The following is an 18,741-nucleotide window of genomic DNA, read 5'->3' as shown; positions in this document are numbered from 1 at the left end:
TACCTCAGTGGCGGTCAGTAAGATGAGGGAGGACGCAATTTGTTTATGAGCATGGCCTTATTTCTATTACAGCATATTGGATGACTGTCATTCATATTCCATTCACCCAGCTCAATGTAACATTGATAGGTTTAGGCTACTACATGATATTCAAACGATCCCTATACCCATCATGAGGTTGCTACAACCTAACCTATGAATGAAAGTTTACAACGTACACTACTGTTCAAAAGTTTGGGGTCACTTAGAAATGTCCTTGTTTTTTAAATAAAAGTAAAAAAAATTGTCCATTAAAATAACATCAAATTGATAAGAAATACAGTGTAGACATTGTTAATGTTGTAAATGACTATTGTAGCTGGAAACTGATTTTTTATGGAATATCTACATAAGCGTACAGAGGCCCATTATCAGCAACCATCACTCCTGTGTTCCAATGGCACGTTGTGTTAGCTAACCCAAGTTTATAATTTTAAAAGGCTAATTGACCATTAGAAAACCCCTTTGCAATTATGTTAGCACAGCTGAAAACTGTTGTCCTGATTAAAGAAGCAATAAAACTGTTCTTCTTTAGACTAGTTGAGTATCTGGAGCATCAGCATTTGTGGGTTCGATTACAGGCTCAAAATGGCCAGAAAACAAAGCCCTTTCTTCTGAAACTCGTCAGTCTATTCTTGTTCTGAGAAACGGCTATTCCATGCGAGAAATTGCCAAGAAACTAAAGATCTCGTACAACGCTGTGTACTACTCCCTTCACAGAACAGTGCAACTGTCTCTAACCAGAATAGAAAGAGGAGTGGGAGGCCCCGGTGCACAACTGAGCAAGAGGACAAGTACATTAGAGTGTCTAATTTGAGAAACAGGCGCCTCACAAGTCCTCAACTGGCAGCTTCATTAAATAGTACCCGCAAAACACCAGTCTCAACGTCAACAGTGAAGAGGCGACTCCGGGATGCTGGTCTTCTAGGCAGAGTTGCAAAGAAAAAGCCATATCTCAGACTGGCCAATAAAAATAAAATATTAAGATGGGCCAAAGAACACCGACACTGGACAGAGGAAATCTGCCTCGAAGGCCAGCATCCCGGAGTCCAAACCTTTGAACAGTAGTGTTATCAGGAATCAAGGTAAGACCCAAGTGCAGACTGTGTTGAAGTAACAATGTTTATTGAACCAACAGGGGCAGGCAAACGACAGGTCAAGGCAGGCAGGGGTCGAATATCCAGAGTAGTGGGGCCAAGGTACAGGACGGCAGGCAGGCTCAGGGTCAGGCAGAGGTCGGTAATCCAGAGGTGGAGCAAAGGTACAGGATGGCAGGCAGGGTCAGGTCAGGCAGAGGTCGGTAATCCAGAGGTGGAGCAAAGGTACAGGATGGCAGGCAGGCTCAGGGACAGACAGAGTGGTGAGGCAGGCGTGTATGGGGTCAGGACAGGCAAGGGTCAAAACCAGGAGGATGAGGAAAAAGAGAGACTGGGGAAAAATAGGAGCTGAGACAAAACACTGGTTGACTTGAACAAACAAGACAAACTGGCACAGACAGACAGAAAACACAGGTATAAATACCCAGGGGATAAGTGGGTAATATGGGCAACACCTGGAGGGGGTGGAGACAAGCACAAGGATAGGTGAAACAGATCAGGGCGTGACAATTTTAAGTGTACGGGTCGAGAGAAATGTTAGTAATTAAGGTGACAGACATTGACACATTCAATACCGCCTTGCAAAATCTTGTCTGCATCTAGTTGATCTAGGGTGTAATTATTAGTTGCAAATTAGAGTTTATATTGGACACATTCAGGTATGTTTATCCCCGTTTCGTTCCATTTGCTTCCATTTAAGAAACGTTTTTCAACAGAATCGGCAGAATGAATACACCCCTGATCACATGCAAACACAGTTCACTTTCATAGCAGCCACATATAAACAGCACGATCCCTTTGATCGTTGGATAATTCCTTCTCGCATCTACGTGCTCGCCTCCTCTCACCTTTTCCCTTTGCCAAAAAAACTTTCCACGCCAAACCTTCATATCATAACCACTAACTGCTACACACAGCCTACATCGTTGTCACCATATTAGCTAACGTCAAGTCAACATAGTTCTAGTAGCAACGCATTAGTAAACCCACTACAATTATTACATTTACATTTAAGTCATTTAGCAGACGCTCTTATCCAGAGCGACTTACAAATTGGTGCATTCACCTTATGACATCCAGTGGAACAGCCACTTTACAATAGTGCATCTAGATCTTTTAAGGGGGGGGGGGGGGGGGGGGCAGAAGGATTGCTTTATCCTAGGTATTCCTTGAAGAGGTGGGGTTTCAGGTGTCTCCGGAAGGTGGTGATTGACTCCGCTGTCCTGGCATCGTGAGGGAGTTTGTTCCACCATTGGGGTGCCAGAGCAGCGAACAGTTTTGACTGGGCTGAGCGGGAACTGTACTTCCTCAGTGGTAGGGAGGCGAGCAGGCCAGAGGTGGATGAACGCAGTGCCCTTGTTTGGGTGTAGGGCCTGATCAGAGCCTGAAGGTACTGAGGTGCCGTTCCCCTCACAGCTCCGTAGGCAAGCACCATGGTCTTGTAGCGGATGCGAGCTTCAACTGGAAGCCAGTGGAGAGAGCGGAGGAGCGGGGTGACGTGAGAGAACTTGGGAAGGTTGAACACCAGACGGGCTGCGGCGTTCTGGATGAGTTGTAGGGGTTTAATGGCACAGGCAGGGAGCCCAGCCAACAGCGAGTTGCAGTAATCCAGACGGGAGATGACAAGTGCCTGGATTAGGACCTGCGCCGCTTCCTGTGTGAGGCAGGGTCGTACTCTGCGGATGTTGTAGAGCATGAACCTACAGGAACGGGCCACCGCCTTGATGTTGGTGGAGAACGACAGGGTGTTGTCCAGGATCACGCCAAGGTTCTTAGCGCTCTGGGAGGAGGACACAATGGAGTTGTCAACCGTGATGGCGAGATCATGGAACGGACAGTCCTTCCCCGGGAGGAAGAGCAGCTCCGTCTTGCCGAGGTTCAGCTTGAGGTGGTGATCCGTCATCCACACTGATATGTCTGCCAGACATGCAGAGATGCGATTCGCCACCTGGTCATCAGAAGGGGGAAAGGAGAAGATTAATTGTGTGTCGTCTGCATAGCAATGATAGGAGAGACCATGTGAGGTTATGACAGAGCCAAGTGACTTGGTGTATAGCGAGAATAGGAGAGGGCCTAGAACAGAGCCCTGGGGGACACCAGTGGTGAGAGCGCGTGGTGAGGAGACAGATTCTCGCCACGCCACCTGGTAGGAGCGACCTGTCAGGTAGGACGCAATCCAAGCGTGGGCCGCGCCGGAGATGCCCAACTCGGAGAGGGTGGAGAGGAGGATCTGATGGTTCACAGTATCGAAGGCAGCCGATAGGTCTAGAAGGATGAGAGCAGAGGAGAGAGAGTTAGCTTTAGCAGTGCGGAGCGCCTCCGTGATACAGAGAAGAGCAGTCTCAGTTGAGTGACTAGTCTTGAAACCTGACTGATTTGGATCAAGAAGGTCATTCTGAGAGAGATAGCAGGAGAGCTGGCCAAGGACGGCACGTTCAAGAGTTTTGGAGAGAAAAGAAAGAAGGGATACTGGTCTGTAGTTGTTGACATCGGAGGGATCGAGTGTAGGTTTTTTCAGAAGGGGTGCAACTCTCGCTCTCTTGAAGACGGAAGGGACGTAGCCAGCGGTCAAGGATGAGTTGATGAGCGAGGTGAGGTAAGGTAGAAGGTCTCCGGAAATGGTCTGGAGAAGAGAGGAGGGGATAGGGTCAAGCGGGCAGGTTGTTGGGCGGCCGGCCGTCACAAGACGCGAGATTTCATCTGGAGAGAGAGGGGAGAAAGAGGTCAAAGCACAGGGTTGGGCAGTGTGAGCAGAACCAGCGGTGTCGTTTGACTTAGCAAACGAGGATCGGATGTCGTCGACCTTCTTTTCAAAATGGTTGACGAAGTCGTCTGCAGAGAGGGAGGAGGGGGGGGGGGGGGGGAGGAGGATTCAGGAGGGAGGAGAAGGTGGCAAAGAGCTTCCTAGGGTTAGAGGCAGATGCTTGGAATTTAGAGTGGTAGAAAGTGGCTTTAGCAGCAGAGACAGAAGAGGAAAATGTAGAGAGGAGGGAGTGAAAGGATGCCAGGTCCGCAGGGAGGCGAGTTTTCCTCCATTTCCGCTCGGCTGCCCGGAGCCCTGTTCTGTGAGCTCGCAATGAGTCGTCGAGCCACGGAGCGGGAGGGGAGGACCGAGCCGGCCTGGAGGATAGGGGACATAGAGAGTCAAAGGATGCAGAAAGGGAGGAGAGGAGGGTTGAGGAGGCAGAATCAGGAGATAGGTTGGAGAAGGTTTGGGCAGAGGGAAGAGATGATAGGATGGAAGAGGAGAGAGTAGCGGGGGAGAGAGAGCGGAGGTTGGGACGGCGCGATACCATCCGAGTAGGGGCAGTGTGGGAAGTGTTGGATGAGAGCGAGAGGGAAAAGGATACAAGGTAGTGGTCGGAGACTTGGAGGGGAGTTGCAATGAGGTTAGTGGAAGAACAGCATCTAGTAAAGATGAGGTCAAGCGTATTGCCTGCCTTGTGAGTAGGGGGGGAAGGTGAGAGGGTGAGGTCAAAAGAGGAGAGGAGTGGAAAGAAGGAGGCAGAGAGGAATGAGTCAAAGGTAGACATGGGGAGGTTAAAGTCACCCAGAACTGTGAGAGGTGAGCCGTCCTCAGGAAAGGAGCTTATCAAGGCATCAAGCTCATTGATGAACTCTCCAAGGGAACCTGGAGGGCGATAAATGATAAGGATGTTAAGCTTGAAAGGGCTGGTAACTGTGACAGCATGGAATTCAAAGGAGGCGATAGACAGATGGGTAAGGGGAGAAAGAGAGAATGACCACTTGGGAGAGATGAGGATCCCGGTGCCACCACCCCGCTGACCAGAAGGTCTCGGGGTGTGCGAGAACACGTGGGCAGACGAAGAGAGAGCAGTAGGAGTAGCAGTGTTATCTGTGGTGAGCCATGTTTCCGTCAGTGCCAGGAAGTCGAGGGACTGGAGGGACGCATAGGCTGAGATGAGCTCTGCCTTGTTGGCCGCAGATCGGCAGTTCCAGAGGCTACCGGAGACCTGGAACTCCACGTGGGTCGTGCGGGCTGGGACCACCAGGTTAGGGTGGGCGCGGCCACGCGGTGTGAAGCGTTTGTATGGTCTGTGCAGAGAGGAGAGAACAGGGATAGACAGACACATGGTTGACAGGCTACAGAAGAGGCTACGCTAATGCAAAGGAGATTAGAATGACAAGTGGGCTACACGTCTCGAATGTTCAGAAAGTTAAGCTTACGTTGCAAAAAAATAAAAATAAAATACAAGATCTTATTGACTAAAATGATATAGTACTGCTGGCTGGTGAAGTAGCCTGGCTAGCAGTGGCTACGTTGTTGAAAGTGAAGCTGGCTAGGTAACCTCGACAATTTCACTAAATTTCTCTAAACTACACAATTATCATGGATACAAGGACAGCAAAGACAACTAGCTAACACTACGCTAATCAAGTCGTTCCGTTGTAATGTAAGTTTCTACAGTGCTGCTATTCGGTAGAAGTTGGCTAGCTAGCAGTGTTGGCTAGGTAGGAGGACGGCAGCGCGGCAGGCGAAAAATAGCTGGCTAGCTAACCGATAATTACTCAAAGCTACACAATTATCTTAGATAAAAAGATAGCAAAGAAAACTATGTAGCTAGCTAACACTACACAAGTCAAGTCGTTCCGTTGTAATGTAATCGTTTCTACAGTGCTGCTAATCGGTGGCTAGCTGGCTAGCTAGCAGGGTTGACTACGTTACGTTACGTTACGTTAGGGCGAGAATACCTGGCTAGCGAACCTCAGCGAACCTTGATAACTACACAATTATCACCGATACAAAGACGGCTATGGAGCCAGCTAAGTAGCTAGCTAAGATCGAACAAATACAAATCAAAGATAGCAAAGACAACTGTGTAGTCAGCCAACACTACACTGATCAAGTCGTTCCGTTGTAATGCACTCGTTTCTACAATGCTGCTATTCGGTGGCAAGCTGGCTAGCTAGCAGTGTTGGCTACGTTGCGTTACGTTAGGGCGAAAATAGCTGGCTGGCGAACCTCAATAACTACACAATTATGTTTGATGCAAAGACGGCTATGTAGCTAGCTAAGATCAAACAAATCAAACCGTTGTACTGTAGTGAAAATGAAAATCAGACCGTTGTACTATAATGAAATGTAATGAAAAGTTTATACTACTATTCGGTAGACGGTGGACGTTTGCTAGCTGCTGGGCAGATAGCAGTGTGGACTACGATAGACGACGGAATACGATAATTACGCAATTATCTTTTATACACAGACGGCTAAGTAGCTAGCTAAGAAGAAATTGCTAAGGTTAGACAAATTAAACCGTTGTACTATAATGAAATGTAATGAAAATGAAATGAAAAGTTATACTACCTGCAGAGCGAATGCAAATGCGACCGCTCGCTCCAAACCGGATCACTCACAGTAGTACAATGTACAGTTAGCAAACAGTTTAGCATTTACACCGGCGGGCTCCAGTGGCAATAAATGTATAAAACCAAAAGCTTACCTTGACTTGGAAGAGTTCTGGTGTTGGATAACTATAGCTAGCTAGCTAACATAGCATCCATCTCTGTTTGAGCCAGGTGTTTGAGTAGGCTAAACTAGCTAGCTGCATTCGCTTGGTAAGAAACTGAAAGTGAAAAAATATGAATTATAGCTAACTCACTCTCTGTCTCTCTCTTGCTTATCCTTCATTTTTAATAAATTATTTTGTTCAAAACTGTTTAACTATTGTCTTCTCTTTGAGTCAGCTACTCACCACATTTTATGCACTGCAGTGCTAGCTAGCTGTAGCTTATGCTTTCAGTACTAGATTTATTCTCTGGTCCTTTGACTGGGTGGACAACATGTCAGTTCATGCTGCAAGAGCTCTGATAGTTTAGAGGATGTCCTCCGGAAGTTGTCATCATTTCTGTGTACATCTATGGAAAGGAGTGAGAACCACGAGCCTCCTAGGTTTTTTATTGAAGGAGGGAAAATAGCTGTGCTCTGGCTACACCATGGTGCTACCCTACAGAGTGCTGTTGAGACTACTGTCGACCTTCATTACAAAACAGTGTGTTTTAATAGATTATTTGGTGACGGGAATATATTTAGTATAGTTTTATCTAAAAATGACAACTTTTTAAAAATGTTTCACTATTTTTATGAAATTCACTTAGGAGGATGTTCCTCCCCTTCCTCTGAGGAGGAGCCTCCCCTGTTGTACCTGTTAGTCTTAACAGTGGGGAATCTAAACCAGGAGCCAGAGGGTAGGACCTGAAACTAATAGTGACCTGGAACCACTTGTCTGCTGTACAGATCAGACAGACTACTCTGCTGTACTTCTGTGATCTGACTGCCCACTTTCACTATTCTAGCTTGTTTTGTTTAATGGCTGGCCTTGTTACTGGCTGGCCTGTAAACCATTAAAATGCTAAACCATGTTCCACCTCATGCCAGTGAAAACCGTGGTCTAATGAACCAGGCCACCTACCAACGTGTTCACACTGGGTGGGCAGATGGGCTGAGGCTGGATGAGTGGGCTGCAGGCCCTGGTGCCTCCTGGTACGGTCCTTCTCTATACAGGACCTGTAGACCGGAACAGGGGCAGTAGCATGGAGCTGGCAAGGGAGATTACAGAGGACGTTTGCCTGAAAACATCTCTAACAGAGCAGTGAGGCAGAATGGTGTGGGCAAACATGGAGCTTGAAGTGTATTCACATGAGGTGGGGTTACAGCTAGAACTACAGCTAGTGAGTGCAGTGGGTGTGAAATAAGAGGAGAAGGGTGCAGGCAGGCAATTAAGCAAACACCCTCATTCCCATAAACACTGGGCCATGAAGAAGGCCAGAGGCCATTACAATCTGCCCACAGGGGTAATAAGGCCGTGGGAGCAACACACTGTATCCTCTGTAGCATCACATATACCACAAGTAGAGACTGAAATGTAAACACATGATAAACACAATCTAGCAGATATGCACTCACACGCATAGATTAAAAAGTCAAGTAAGCGATGGTTGCCCTTCCTTTGACCTGTGTGTTGTCATAACAACGACTGACTGATTCATACTGACCAGTTTTCATTTGATATTAATAGTTCAGATTATGCATGCAATCCTGATGCATCATTTATGGAGCGATTTTAAAACTCTACCATGAATGTGGCATCAGAATGTGTTTCATCATCAGCTCTGTTGTTTAAGAAAGAGAAGTTGAAAGAGAAAATTCAATATTCATGTAGTTTGCTTCAGCGTCAATGTAAGATCAGATGAATGGAAGTTCCCCCAGATGAGCATCAAGCAGAAGTTTGAAGGAGCCCACTGTTCTCTATAAGGCCCACAACTATGTTGAATATGGCCACGGTCCATGCTCCGTAGCTATGTTCAACCATGCTTTCCATCTAATCCCACTAATACTGGGAGGACCTTCAACAGTCACCAAGGTCCATTTGCAGGCTCCAATCCTAGTCTTCAACAGTGTGCTGGAACTTTGAATCGACTGAACAAGGTCAATGGCGTGTAGATGTGAATGGCGTCAGGCTTCTAGTGCCAGGATGTGACCTCAGGCTAAAGTTATGACAGGAGGTTGACAGTGTGGGACCTGTTGTAATCACTGATGTCACTTGTGTAGAAATGTCACAGACACTCTTGATTGGCTACTTGAACACAGCAGTGTATGATGGGGATGTTGAGTCATGGGAATGTTGAAATTAGGAGGACAGATAGAAATACTTATTGGAATGTCTCAATAAGGAGACTTAAATAGCTCTGTAGCAAACCAATATTGTATGCCACAATATAATGCACATGAAGTGCAGAAGTGAAAAGATAAACAGTAACCTGAACCTTGGCACACCTGTATTTGGGGAGTTTCTCCCATTCTTCTCTGCAGATCCTCTCAAGCTCTGTCACGTTGGATGGGGAGCATTGCTACACAGCTATTTTCAGGTCTCTCCAGAGATGTTCGATCGGGTTCAAGTCCGAACTCTGGCTGGGCCACTCGAGGACATTCAGAGACTTGTCCTGAAGCCACTTCTGTATTGTCTTGGTTGTGTGCTTAGGGTTGTTGTCCTGTTGGAAGGTGAACCTTTGCCCCAGTCTGAGGTACTGAGCACTCTTGAGCAGGTTTTCATCAAGGATCTCTCTGTACTTTGCTACGTTCATCTTTCCCTCGATCCTGACTAGTCTCCCAGTCCCTGCAGATGAAAAACATCCCCATCACCATGCTTCACCGTAGGGATGGTGCCAGGTTTCCTCCAGATGTGATGATTGGCATTCAGGCCACAGAGCTCAATCTTGGTTTCATCAGACCAGAGAATTTTGTTTCTCATGGTCTGAGAGTCTTTATGTGCCTATTGGCAAACTCCAAGTGGGTTGTCATGTGACAGAGGAGGAGTGGCTGAGGAGTGGCTTCCGTCTGGCCACTCTACCATAAAGGCCTGATTGGTGGAGTGATACAGAGATGGTTGTACTTCTGGAAGGTTCTCCCATCTTCACAGATTGCTCAGTTTGGCCGGGACGGCCAGCTCTAGGAAGAGTATTGGCGGTTCCAAACATCTTACATTTAAGAATGATGGAGGACGCTGTGTTCTTGGGGACCTTCAATGCTGCAGAATTTGGTATGCTTCCCCAAATTTGTGCCTCGACACAATCCCGTCTCGGAGTTCTACGGATATTTACTTCGACCTCATGGCTTGGTTTTTGCTCTGACATTCACTGTCAACTGGGACCTTATATAGACATGTGTGTGCCTTTCCTTTTCAATTTCGAGTCTCATAGCAAAGGAGCTGAATACTTATGTAAATTTTATTTATTTTATTTATTTTACCGTTATTTTACCAGGTAAGTTGACTGAGAACACGTTCTCATTTGCAGCAACGACCTGGGGAATAGTTACAGGGGAGAGGAGGGGGATGAATGAGCCAATTGTAAACTGGGGATTATTAGGTGACCATGATGGTTTGAGGGCCAGATTGGGAATTTAGCCAGGACACCGGGGTTAACACCCCTACTCTTACGATAAGTGCCATGGGATCTTTAATGACCTCAGAGAGTCAGGACACCCGTTTAACGTCCCATCCGAAAGACGGCACCCTACACAGGGCACTGCCCTGGGGCATTGGGATATTTTTTTTTTTAGACCAGAGGAAAGAGTGTCTCCTACTGGCCCTCCAACACCACTGATATAAGGTATTTATCAACAGAAATAAGGTATTTCTGTTGATAAATCAGCAAATATTTCAAAAAACCTGTGTGTAGATTGCTGAGGATTTTTTTTTCCAACCCATTTTAGAGTAAGGCTGCAACATAACACAATGTGGAAAAAGTCAAGGGGTCTGAATACTTTCTGAAGGCACTGTATCAATAATGTTTCAAAGGAAGCTTTTGTCCATCTTCATAAAAATCTGAAACATTTTGTCAAAAAATGATGCAGAAAAACTAATCCATGCTTTTGTCACTTATTGATTAGACTACTGCAATGCAATACTCTCCGGCTATCCGGATAAAGCACTAAATAAACTTCAGTTAGTGCTAAATACGGCTGATAGAATCTTGACTAGAACCCCAAAATGTTTAATATTACTCCACTGCTAGCCTTTCTGGCTTCCTGTTAAGGCTAGTGCTGATTTAAAGGTTTTACTGTTAATCTACAAAGCATTACATGGACTTGCTCCTACCATCTTTCCAATTTGGTCTGCCGTACATACATACACGTACGCTATGGTCACAAGACGCAGGCCTCTTTATTGTCCCTAGAATGTCTAATCAAACAGCTGGAGGCACGGCTTTCTCCTATAGAGCTCCATTTTTATGGAATGGTCTGCCGATCCATGTGAGAGATGCAGACCCAGTCTCGACCTTTAAGTCTTTACAGAAGACTCATCTCTTCAGTAGGTCCTATGATTGAGTGTAGTCTGTCCCAGGGGTGCAGTGGAGTGACAAACTGCCCTTGCTGTCTCTGCCTGGCTCCCCTCTCTCCACTGGGATTCTCTGCCTCTGAACCTATTACGGGAGCTCAGTCACTGGCTTACTAGTGCTCTTCCGTGCCGTTCCTAGGAGGGGTGCGCCACGATGTGCCAAGCTTTTTTCGCTATACTTGACTTGAGTGGGTTGAGTCACTGACGTGATTGTCCTGTCCAGTTTTGCGCTTCCTCGGGCTTGTCCGGTGGAGGAGATTGTCGTGGGCTGTACTCAGCCTTGCCTCAGTGTAGTAAGTTGGCGGTCTGTTGATATCCGTCTAGTGGTGTGGGGGCTGTGCCTTGGCAAAGTGGGTGGGGTTATATCCTGCCTGGTTGGCCCTATGCTGCAATACTCTATGTGCCGTGGGCCTAGGGTCAGTCTGTCTTATCTGGTGTCCTGTGTGATCTTAAGTATGCTCCCTCTAATTCTCCCATCTCTCTTTCTCGCTCTCGCTCTCGCTCTCTCTCTCCCCCCTCGCGAAGTACCTGAGCCCTAGGACCATGCCTCAGGACTACCTGGCCTGATTACTCCTGGCTTTCCCTGTCCCCAGTCCACCTGGTTGTGCTGTTGATCCAGTTGATCCAGTCCTCCTGGTTGTGCTGTTGATTCTGCCTACGACCCTCTCTCTCTCTCTCTCTCTCTCTCTCTCTCTCTCTCTCTCTCTCTCTCTCTCTCTCGCTCTCGCTCTCGCTCTCGCTCTCGCTCTCTCTCTCTCTCTCTCTCTCTCTCTCTCTCTCTCTACCGCATCTGCTGTCTTGACCTCTGAATGCTCGGCTATGAAAAGCCAACTGACATTTACTCCTGAGGTGCTGACCTGTTGCACCCTCTACAACCACTGTGATTATTATTTGACCCTGCTGGTCATCTATGAACGTTTGAACATCTTGAAGAACGATCTGGCCTTAATGGCCATGTACTCTTATAATCTCCACCCGGCACAACCAGAAGAGGACTGGCCACCCCTCAGAGCCTGGTTCCTCTCTAGGTTTCTTCCTATGTTCCTGCCTTTCTAGGGATGTTTTCCTAGCCACCGTGCTTCTACATCTGCGTTGCTTGCTGTTTGGGGTTTTAGGCTGGGTTTCTGTATAAGAACTTTATAAATACATTTGATTTGATGTAGACTTGCCTATCCACACAGCCTACCAGCACTGTATCTGAGCTGTTGGCTAGAGCACACATGCCAAGACCAGAGTAGGAACATTAGTTATTTAAACTAACAGCTTTTGTGACAAAACTCTCAGTAGTTGAAAATGCGAGGGAAACGCATGAAACTTTCGATTTTTATTCGGTATATGAATACTTTAGCGAAAAAATACATTTTTGTTCACTATCTCATCACGCCCTGATTTTTATTTGCAACAAGTGAGTTTGGTGGAAATGCCACGGATGGGAAAATTTGCATATCGTCTTCATACAGATTTTTGAATATTTGCATGAAAATCTGTCCATCCAGATGGATGGAAACCTAGCTAGTGATAGACATTATTTGATTACTCAACATAGGAGCTGGCTCAAAACTCAAAGGCCTGCACAATAATTATCTACTTACATTGCTAAATGTGTGTGTAGAATAACTAGTGTAGGATCCCATGTGATAGCATGGATGTGATGTGTGTGTGTAGAGTAACTAGTGTAGGATCCCATGTGATAGCATGGATGTGATGTGTGTGTAGAATAACTAGTGTAGGATCCCATGTGATAGCATGGATGTGATGTGTGTGTAGAATAACTAGTGTAGGATCCCATGTGATAGCATGGATGTGATGTGTGTGTAGAATAACTAGTGTAGGATCCCATGTGATAGCATGGATGTGATGTGTATGTGTAGAATAACTAGTGTAGGATCCCATGTGATAGCATGGATGTGATGTGTATGTGTAGAATAACTATTGTAGGATCCCATGTGATAGCATGGATGTGATGTGTGTGCTGAGTGGAAGATGTCTCTGTGAGCTGTGTCCTGACAAATGAAAAGGTCAGTTTCTCTCATTATCTGTTCTATCTGTGCAGATCAGTTCACTGTGAAGCTCAGGCCTGTGTAACTGTGATCATGCAGGACCAGGACCTAGTTTTAGTTGTCCATTATGGTCCAGGTCAAAGCCACTGCATGGTACATACTGTATCCTTCATAGTGTTTTCTACTATAGCCTATGTCACAGGAAAACCTCAAAGTGACCGTAACAGCCAATGATTTATTATCATGCTCTGTCAAACGCCCCAAACCCTTGTTTCCCTCTCTCCCAAAACACTGTGATCCGAGAGAAGGAGAGAGAAAAGCAGCCTGTAGGACCATGTTTTATTTGTCTGCTTATCCCTCCCTGTGCTGAAATGTCACCAGGCTCTCAGGGAACTAAGCGCTTAATGGAGAGCCAGGTATTTGAGGCTCTCTGCGCCTTCATTTGCTCAAGGGTTCTTCTACACAGAGCTCTAGTCATCAGGTGGTGTAATATACTCTGATGTTAGACTCAAGGGTTCTTCTACACAGAGCTCTAGTCATCAGGTGGTGTAATATACTCTGATGTTAGACTCAAGGTGGGGAGTTTAGAATGGTGTCACTGTGAAATGACCATGAATTCACAGTGAATGAAATGTGTCCTCTAGAGTTTAGAGACTGTCAGCTGGCGTTGTTGGATTTAGCAGGAACTATGGGGAATTTACAGTGGTATGCCCAACAGACTACAAAGACCACCGCGAAGTCCCACAAGTCTAAGAAGTTGTATTAAAAACAATAAGCGGAAACCATGGCAGCATAATTGACTTTAGGATTATTAGGGAGACAATTAGAGAGTTTAGTTGTCCATGAATTTGTTTTTAAAAACATTTTACTCCAGCTTGCTGGCAAACATTGTGAAAGAATGCAGAATTACCCAGACAACGGACACATCCAAGTTTGTGGTCTTCATTCCTTCACTGAATCTGCTCTGTATTGCAGAGTTGACTCTGTCTGTCTAATGGTCGGCTGCAAATTGCAGTCTTGTTAAATGTCTTGTTAATGGTGTTGATGCGGTGCTGATATTAGGCTGTGATTTGATTTGTATTCACTGGGAAATTAATTCCATAAGGGCATCCTCTAAATGACAGGGTAATGTGTGTTGCGACTGAAGTGGTCTCTGGGGATTGGCCATGCAACACAACACACACACATTCATCTACAGAAAGAAACACACATACATGTACCACTCTCACAGGCATGCATGTACCCTCACACCCAGTGCTCCCACAGGCACCGGTCTGTGCCTCAAAAATGTGCCATGAATAGATGAGAGGCCTCCTCTCCAAACACAAGCTGTCAGACACAGAGATGGGTAAATATCACACTGCCAATCACTGGTTGCCATGGATACCGTTCTCACCTCTGTCTCTTCTTCCCACTATCTCTGCAGGTTCCAGGATGACAGGGGGTACGTGTTGTACCCGCAGATAGGGGATCGTCTAGACCTGATCTGCCCAGCCTCCAACCCCCAAGGCCCCCGCTCCCCCAGTGAGTATGAGTACTACAAGTTGTACCTGGTGTCCACACGCGAGCAGGCTGACCGCTGTGAGGTGATGGGTGCGCCAAACCTGCTGCTCACCTGTGACAAGCCCAACAGTGACATGCGCTTCACCATCAAGTTCCAGGAGTTCTCCCCCAACCTGTGGGGACATGAGTTCAAGACCCTGCAGGACTACTACATCATAGGTGAGGGGATGTGTGTGCGTGTGTATGTGTGCATGTAAAAGAGAGGATCGGATGTGTGTGTGTGTGAAAAGGCACACGTTTTAGAAATGTCTGGTATGCACAATGGAAGCACTATCATTACAGAACACCATGGAAACACTGTCATTACAGAACACCATGGAAACACTATCATTACATAACACCATGGAAACACTACAATTACAGAACAACAAGGAAGCACCATAGTTACAGAACACCATGGAAACACTATCGTTACAGAACACCATGGAAACACTATAATTACAGAACACCATGGAAACACTATCGTTACAGAACACCATGGAAACACTATCGTTACAGAACACAATGGAAACACTATCGTTACAGAACACAATGGAAACACTATCGTTACAGAACACCATGGAAACACTATAATTACAGAACACCATGGAAACACTATCGTTACAGAACACCATGGAAACACTATCATTACAGAACACCATGGAAACACTACAATTACAGAACAACAAGGAAGCACTATAGTTACAGAACACCATGGAAACACTATAGTTACAGAACACCATGGAAACACTATCGTTACAGAACACAATGGAATAACTATCGTTACAGAACACAATGGAAACACTATAGTTACAGAACACCATGGAAACACTATCGTTACAGAACACCATGGAAACACTATCGTTACAGAACACCATGGAAACACTATAGTTACAGAACACCATGGAAACACTATAATTACAGAACACCATGGAAACACTATAGTTACAGAACACCATGGAAACACTATCGTTACAGAACACCATGGAAACACTATCGTTACAGAACACAATGGAAACACTATCGTTACAGAACACCATGGAAACACTATCGTTACAGAACACCATGGAAACACTATAGTTACAGAACACCATGGAAACACTATAATTACAGAACACCATGGAAACACTATAGTTACAGAACACCATGGAAACACTATCGTTACAGAACACCATGGAAACACTATCGTTACAGAACACCATGGAAACACTATAATTACAGAACACCATGGAAACACTATAGTTACAGAACACCATGGAAACACTATCGTTACAGAACACCATGGAAACACTATCGTTACAGAACACAATGGAAACACTATCGTTACAGAACACCATGGAAACACTATCGTTACAGAACACCATGGAAACACTATAGTTACAGAACACCATGGAAACACTATAATTACAGAACACCATGGAAACACTATAGTTACAGAACACCATGGAAACACTATAGTTACAGAACACCATGGAAACACTATCGTTACAGAACACCATGGAAACACTATCGTTACAGAACACCATGGAAACACTATCGTTACAGAACACAATGGAAACACTATCGTTACAGAACACCATGGAAACACTATCGTTACAGAACACCATGGAAGCACTATCGTTACAGAACACCATGGAAACACTATCGTTACAGAACACCATGGAATAGCTATCGTTACAGAACACCATGGAAGCACTATCATTACAGAACACCATGGAAGCACTATCATTACAGAACACCATGGCAACACTATCGTTACAGAACACCATGGAAACACTATCGTTATAGAACACCATGGAATAGCTATTGTTACAGAACACCATGGAAGCGCTATCGTTACAGAATGCCATGGATACGCTATGGTTACAGAACACCATGGAAACACTATCATTACAGAACACCATGGAAACACTGTTGTTACAGAACACCATGGAAACACTATCGTTACAGAACACCATGGAAGCACTATAGTTACAGAACACCATGGAAACACTATCGTTACAGAACACCATGGAAACACTATCGTTACAGAACACCATGGAAACACTGTTGTTACAGAACACCATGGACAAGCTATCGTTACAGAACACCATGGAAACACTATCGTTACAGAACACCATGGAAACACTATCGTTACAGAACACCATGGAAACACTATCGTTACAGAACACCATGGAAACACTATCGTTACAGAACACCATGGAAGCACTATCGTTACAGAACACCATGGAAACACTATCGTTACAGAACACCATGGAAACACTATCGTTACAGAACACCATGGAAACACTGTTGTTACAGAACACCATGGACAAGCTATCGTTACAGAACACCATGGAAACACTATTGTTGCAGAACACCATGGAAGAGCTATCGTTACAGAACACCATGGATGAGCTATCGTTACAGAACACCATGGAAACACTATCGTTACAGAACACCATGGAAACACTATCGTTACAGAACACCATGGAAACACTATCGTTACAGAACACCATGGAAGAGCTATCATTACAGAACACCATGGAAACACTATCATTACAGAACACCATGGATGAGCTATCGTTACAGAACACCATGGACAAGCTATCGTTGCAGAACACCATGGAAACACTATCGTTACAGAACACCATGGAAACACTATCGTTACAGAACACCATGGAAACACTATCGTTACAGAGCACCATGGAAGCACTATCGTTACAGGACACCATGGAAACACTATCGTTACAGAACACCATGGAAACACTATCGTTACAGAACACCATGGAAACACTGTTGTTACAGAACACCATGGACAAGCTATCGTTACAGAACACCATGGAAACACTATCATTACAGAACACCATGGAAACACTGTTGTTACAGAACACCATGGAAGCACTATCGTTACAGAACACCATGGAAAAACTATCGTTACAGAACACCATGGAAACACTATCGTTACAGAACACCATGGAAACACTATCGTTACAGAACACCATGGAAGCACTATCGTTACAGAACACCATGGAAACACTATCGTTACAGAACACCATGGAAAACTCTTGTTACAGAACACCATGGAAAACTATCATTACAGAACACCATGGAAACACTATCGTTACAGAACACCATGGAAACACTATCGTTACAGAACACCATGGAAACACTGTCGTTACAGAACACCATGGAAGAGCTATCGTTACAGAACACCATGGAAACACTATCGCTCCAGAACACCATGGAAACACTATCGTTACAGAACACCATGGAAACACTATCGTTACGGAACACCATGGAAGAGCTATCATTACAGAACACCATGGAAAAACTATCGTTACAGAACACCATGGAAACACTATCGTTACAGAACACCATGGAAACACTATCGTTACAGAACACCATGGAAACACTATCGTTACAGAACACCATGGAAACACTATCGTTACAGAACACCATGGAAGAGCTATCGTTACAGAACACCATGGAAACACTATCGTTACAGAACACCATGGAAGCACTATCGTTACAGAACACAATGGAATAACTATCGTTACAGAACACAATGGAAACACTATTGTTACAGAACACCATGGAAACACTATCATTACAGAACACCATGGAAACACTATCGTTACAGAACACCATGGAAACACTATCATTACAGAACACAATGGAAACACTATTGTTACAGAACACCATGGAAACACTATCATTACAGAACACCATGGAAACACTATCGTTACAGAACACCATGGAAACACTATCGTTACAGAACACCATGGAAACACTATCGTTACAGAACACCATGGAAGCACTATTGTTATAGAACACCATGGCAGCACTATCGTTACAGAACATTTCACGAAAATGTAATAGTGTACATTTATTTTTCTGTTCCTTAATATTCCAGTTTGTCATGTATTTCTGTGTCTTTATGAGAAAGAATTTTCATATGTTTCTCACAACAAGAGTGACAACAGATCAGCCCCTCAGGGGTGGCAGAATGTGTGTGTGTGTGTGTGTGTGTGTGTGTGTGTGTGTGTGTGTGTGTGTGTGTGTGTGTGTGTGTGTGTGTGTGTGTGTGTGTGTGTGTGTGTGTGTGTGTGTGTGTGTGTGTGTGTGTGTGTGTGTGTGTGTGTGTGTGTGTGTGTGTGTGTGTGTGTGTGATGTCTGGGGCTCAGGATTGTGTGTACTCCCCTGCATGACAGGAGCATGTCA

General features: G+C 45.2%; 1 protein-coding gene across 1 annotated transcript in view; it reads left to right on the top strand.

Annotated features, from left to right (window-relative positions):
* LOC129863999 (ephrin-B2-like) overlaps window positions 1-18,741 on the top strand; it is a 63,566-nt gene that overhangs the window by 25,870 nt on the left and 18,955 nt on the right. Inside the window, exon 2 of the mRNA XM_055936513.1 lies at window positions 14,423-14,718. Within this exon, the coding sequence (XP_055792488.1) occupies window positions 14,423-14,718 (296 nt within the window). The remainder of the gene's footprint in view (window positions 1-14,422; window positions 14,719-18,741) is intronic.

This window comes from Salvelinus fontinalis, chromosome 10 (genome assembly GCF_029448725.1).
Source record: "Salvelinus fontinalis isolate EN_2023a chromosome 10, ASM2944872v1, whole genome shotgun sequence".
NCBI lineage: Eukaryota > Metazoa > Chordata > Actinopteri > Salmoniformes > Salmonidae > Salvelinus > Salvelinus fontinalis.
The sequence above is the reverse complement of the archived record's forward strand: the minus strand, read 5'-3'. Positions and strand labels throughout refer to the sequence as shown.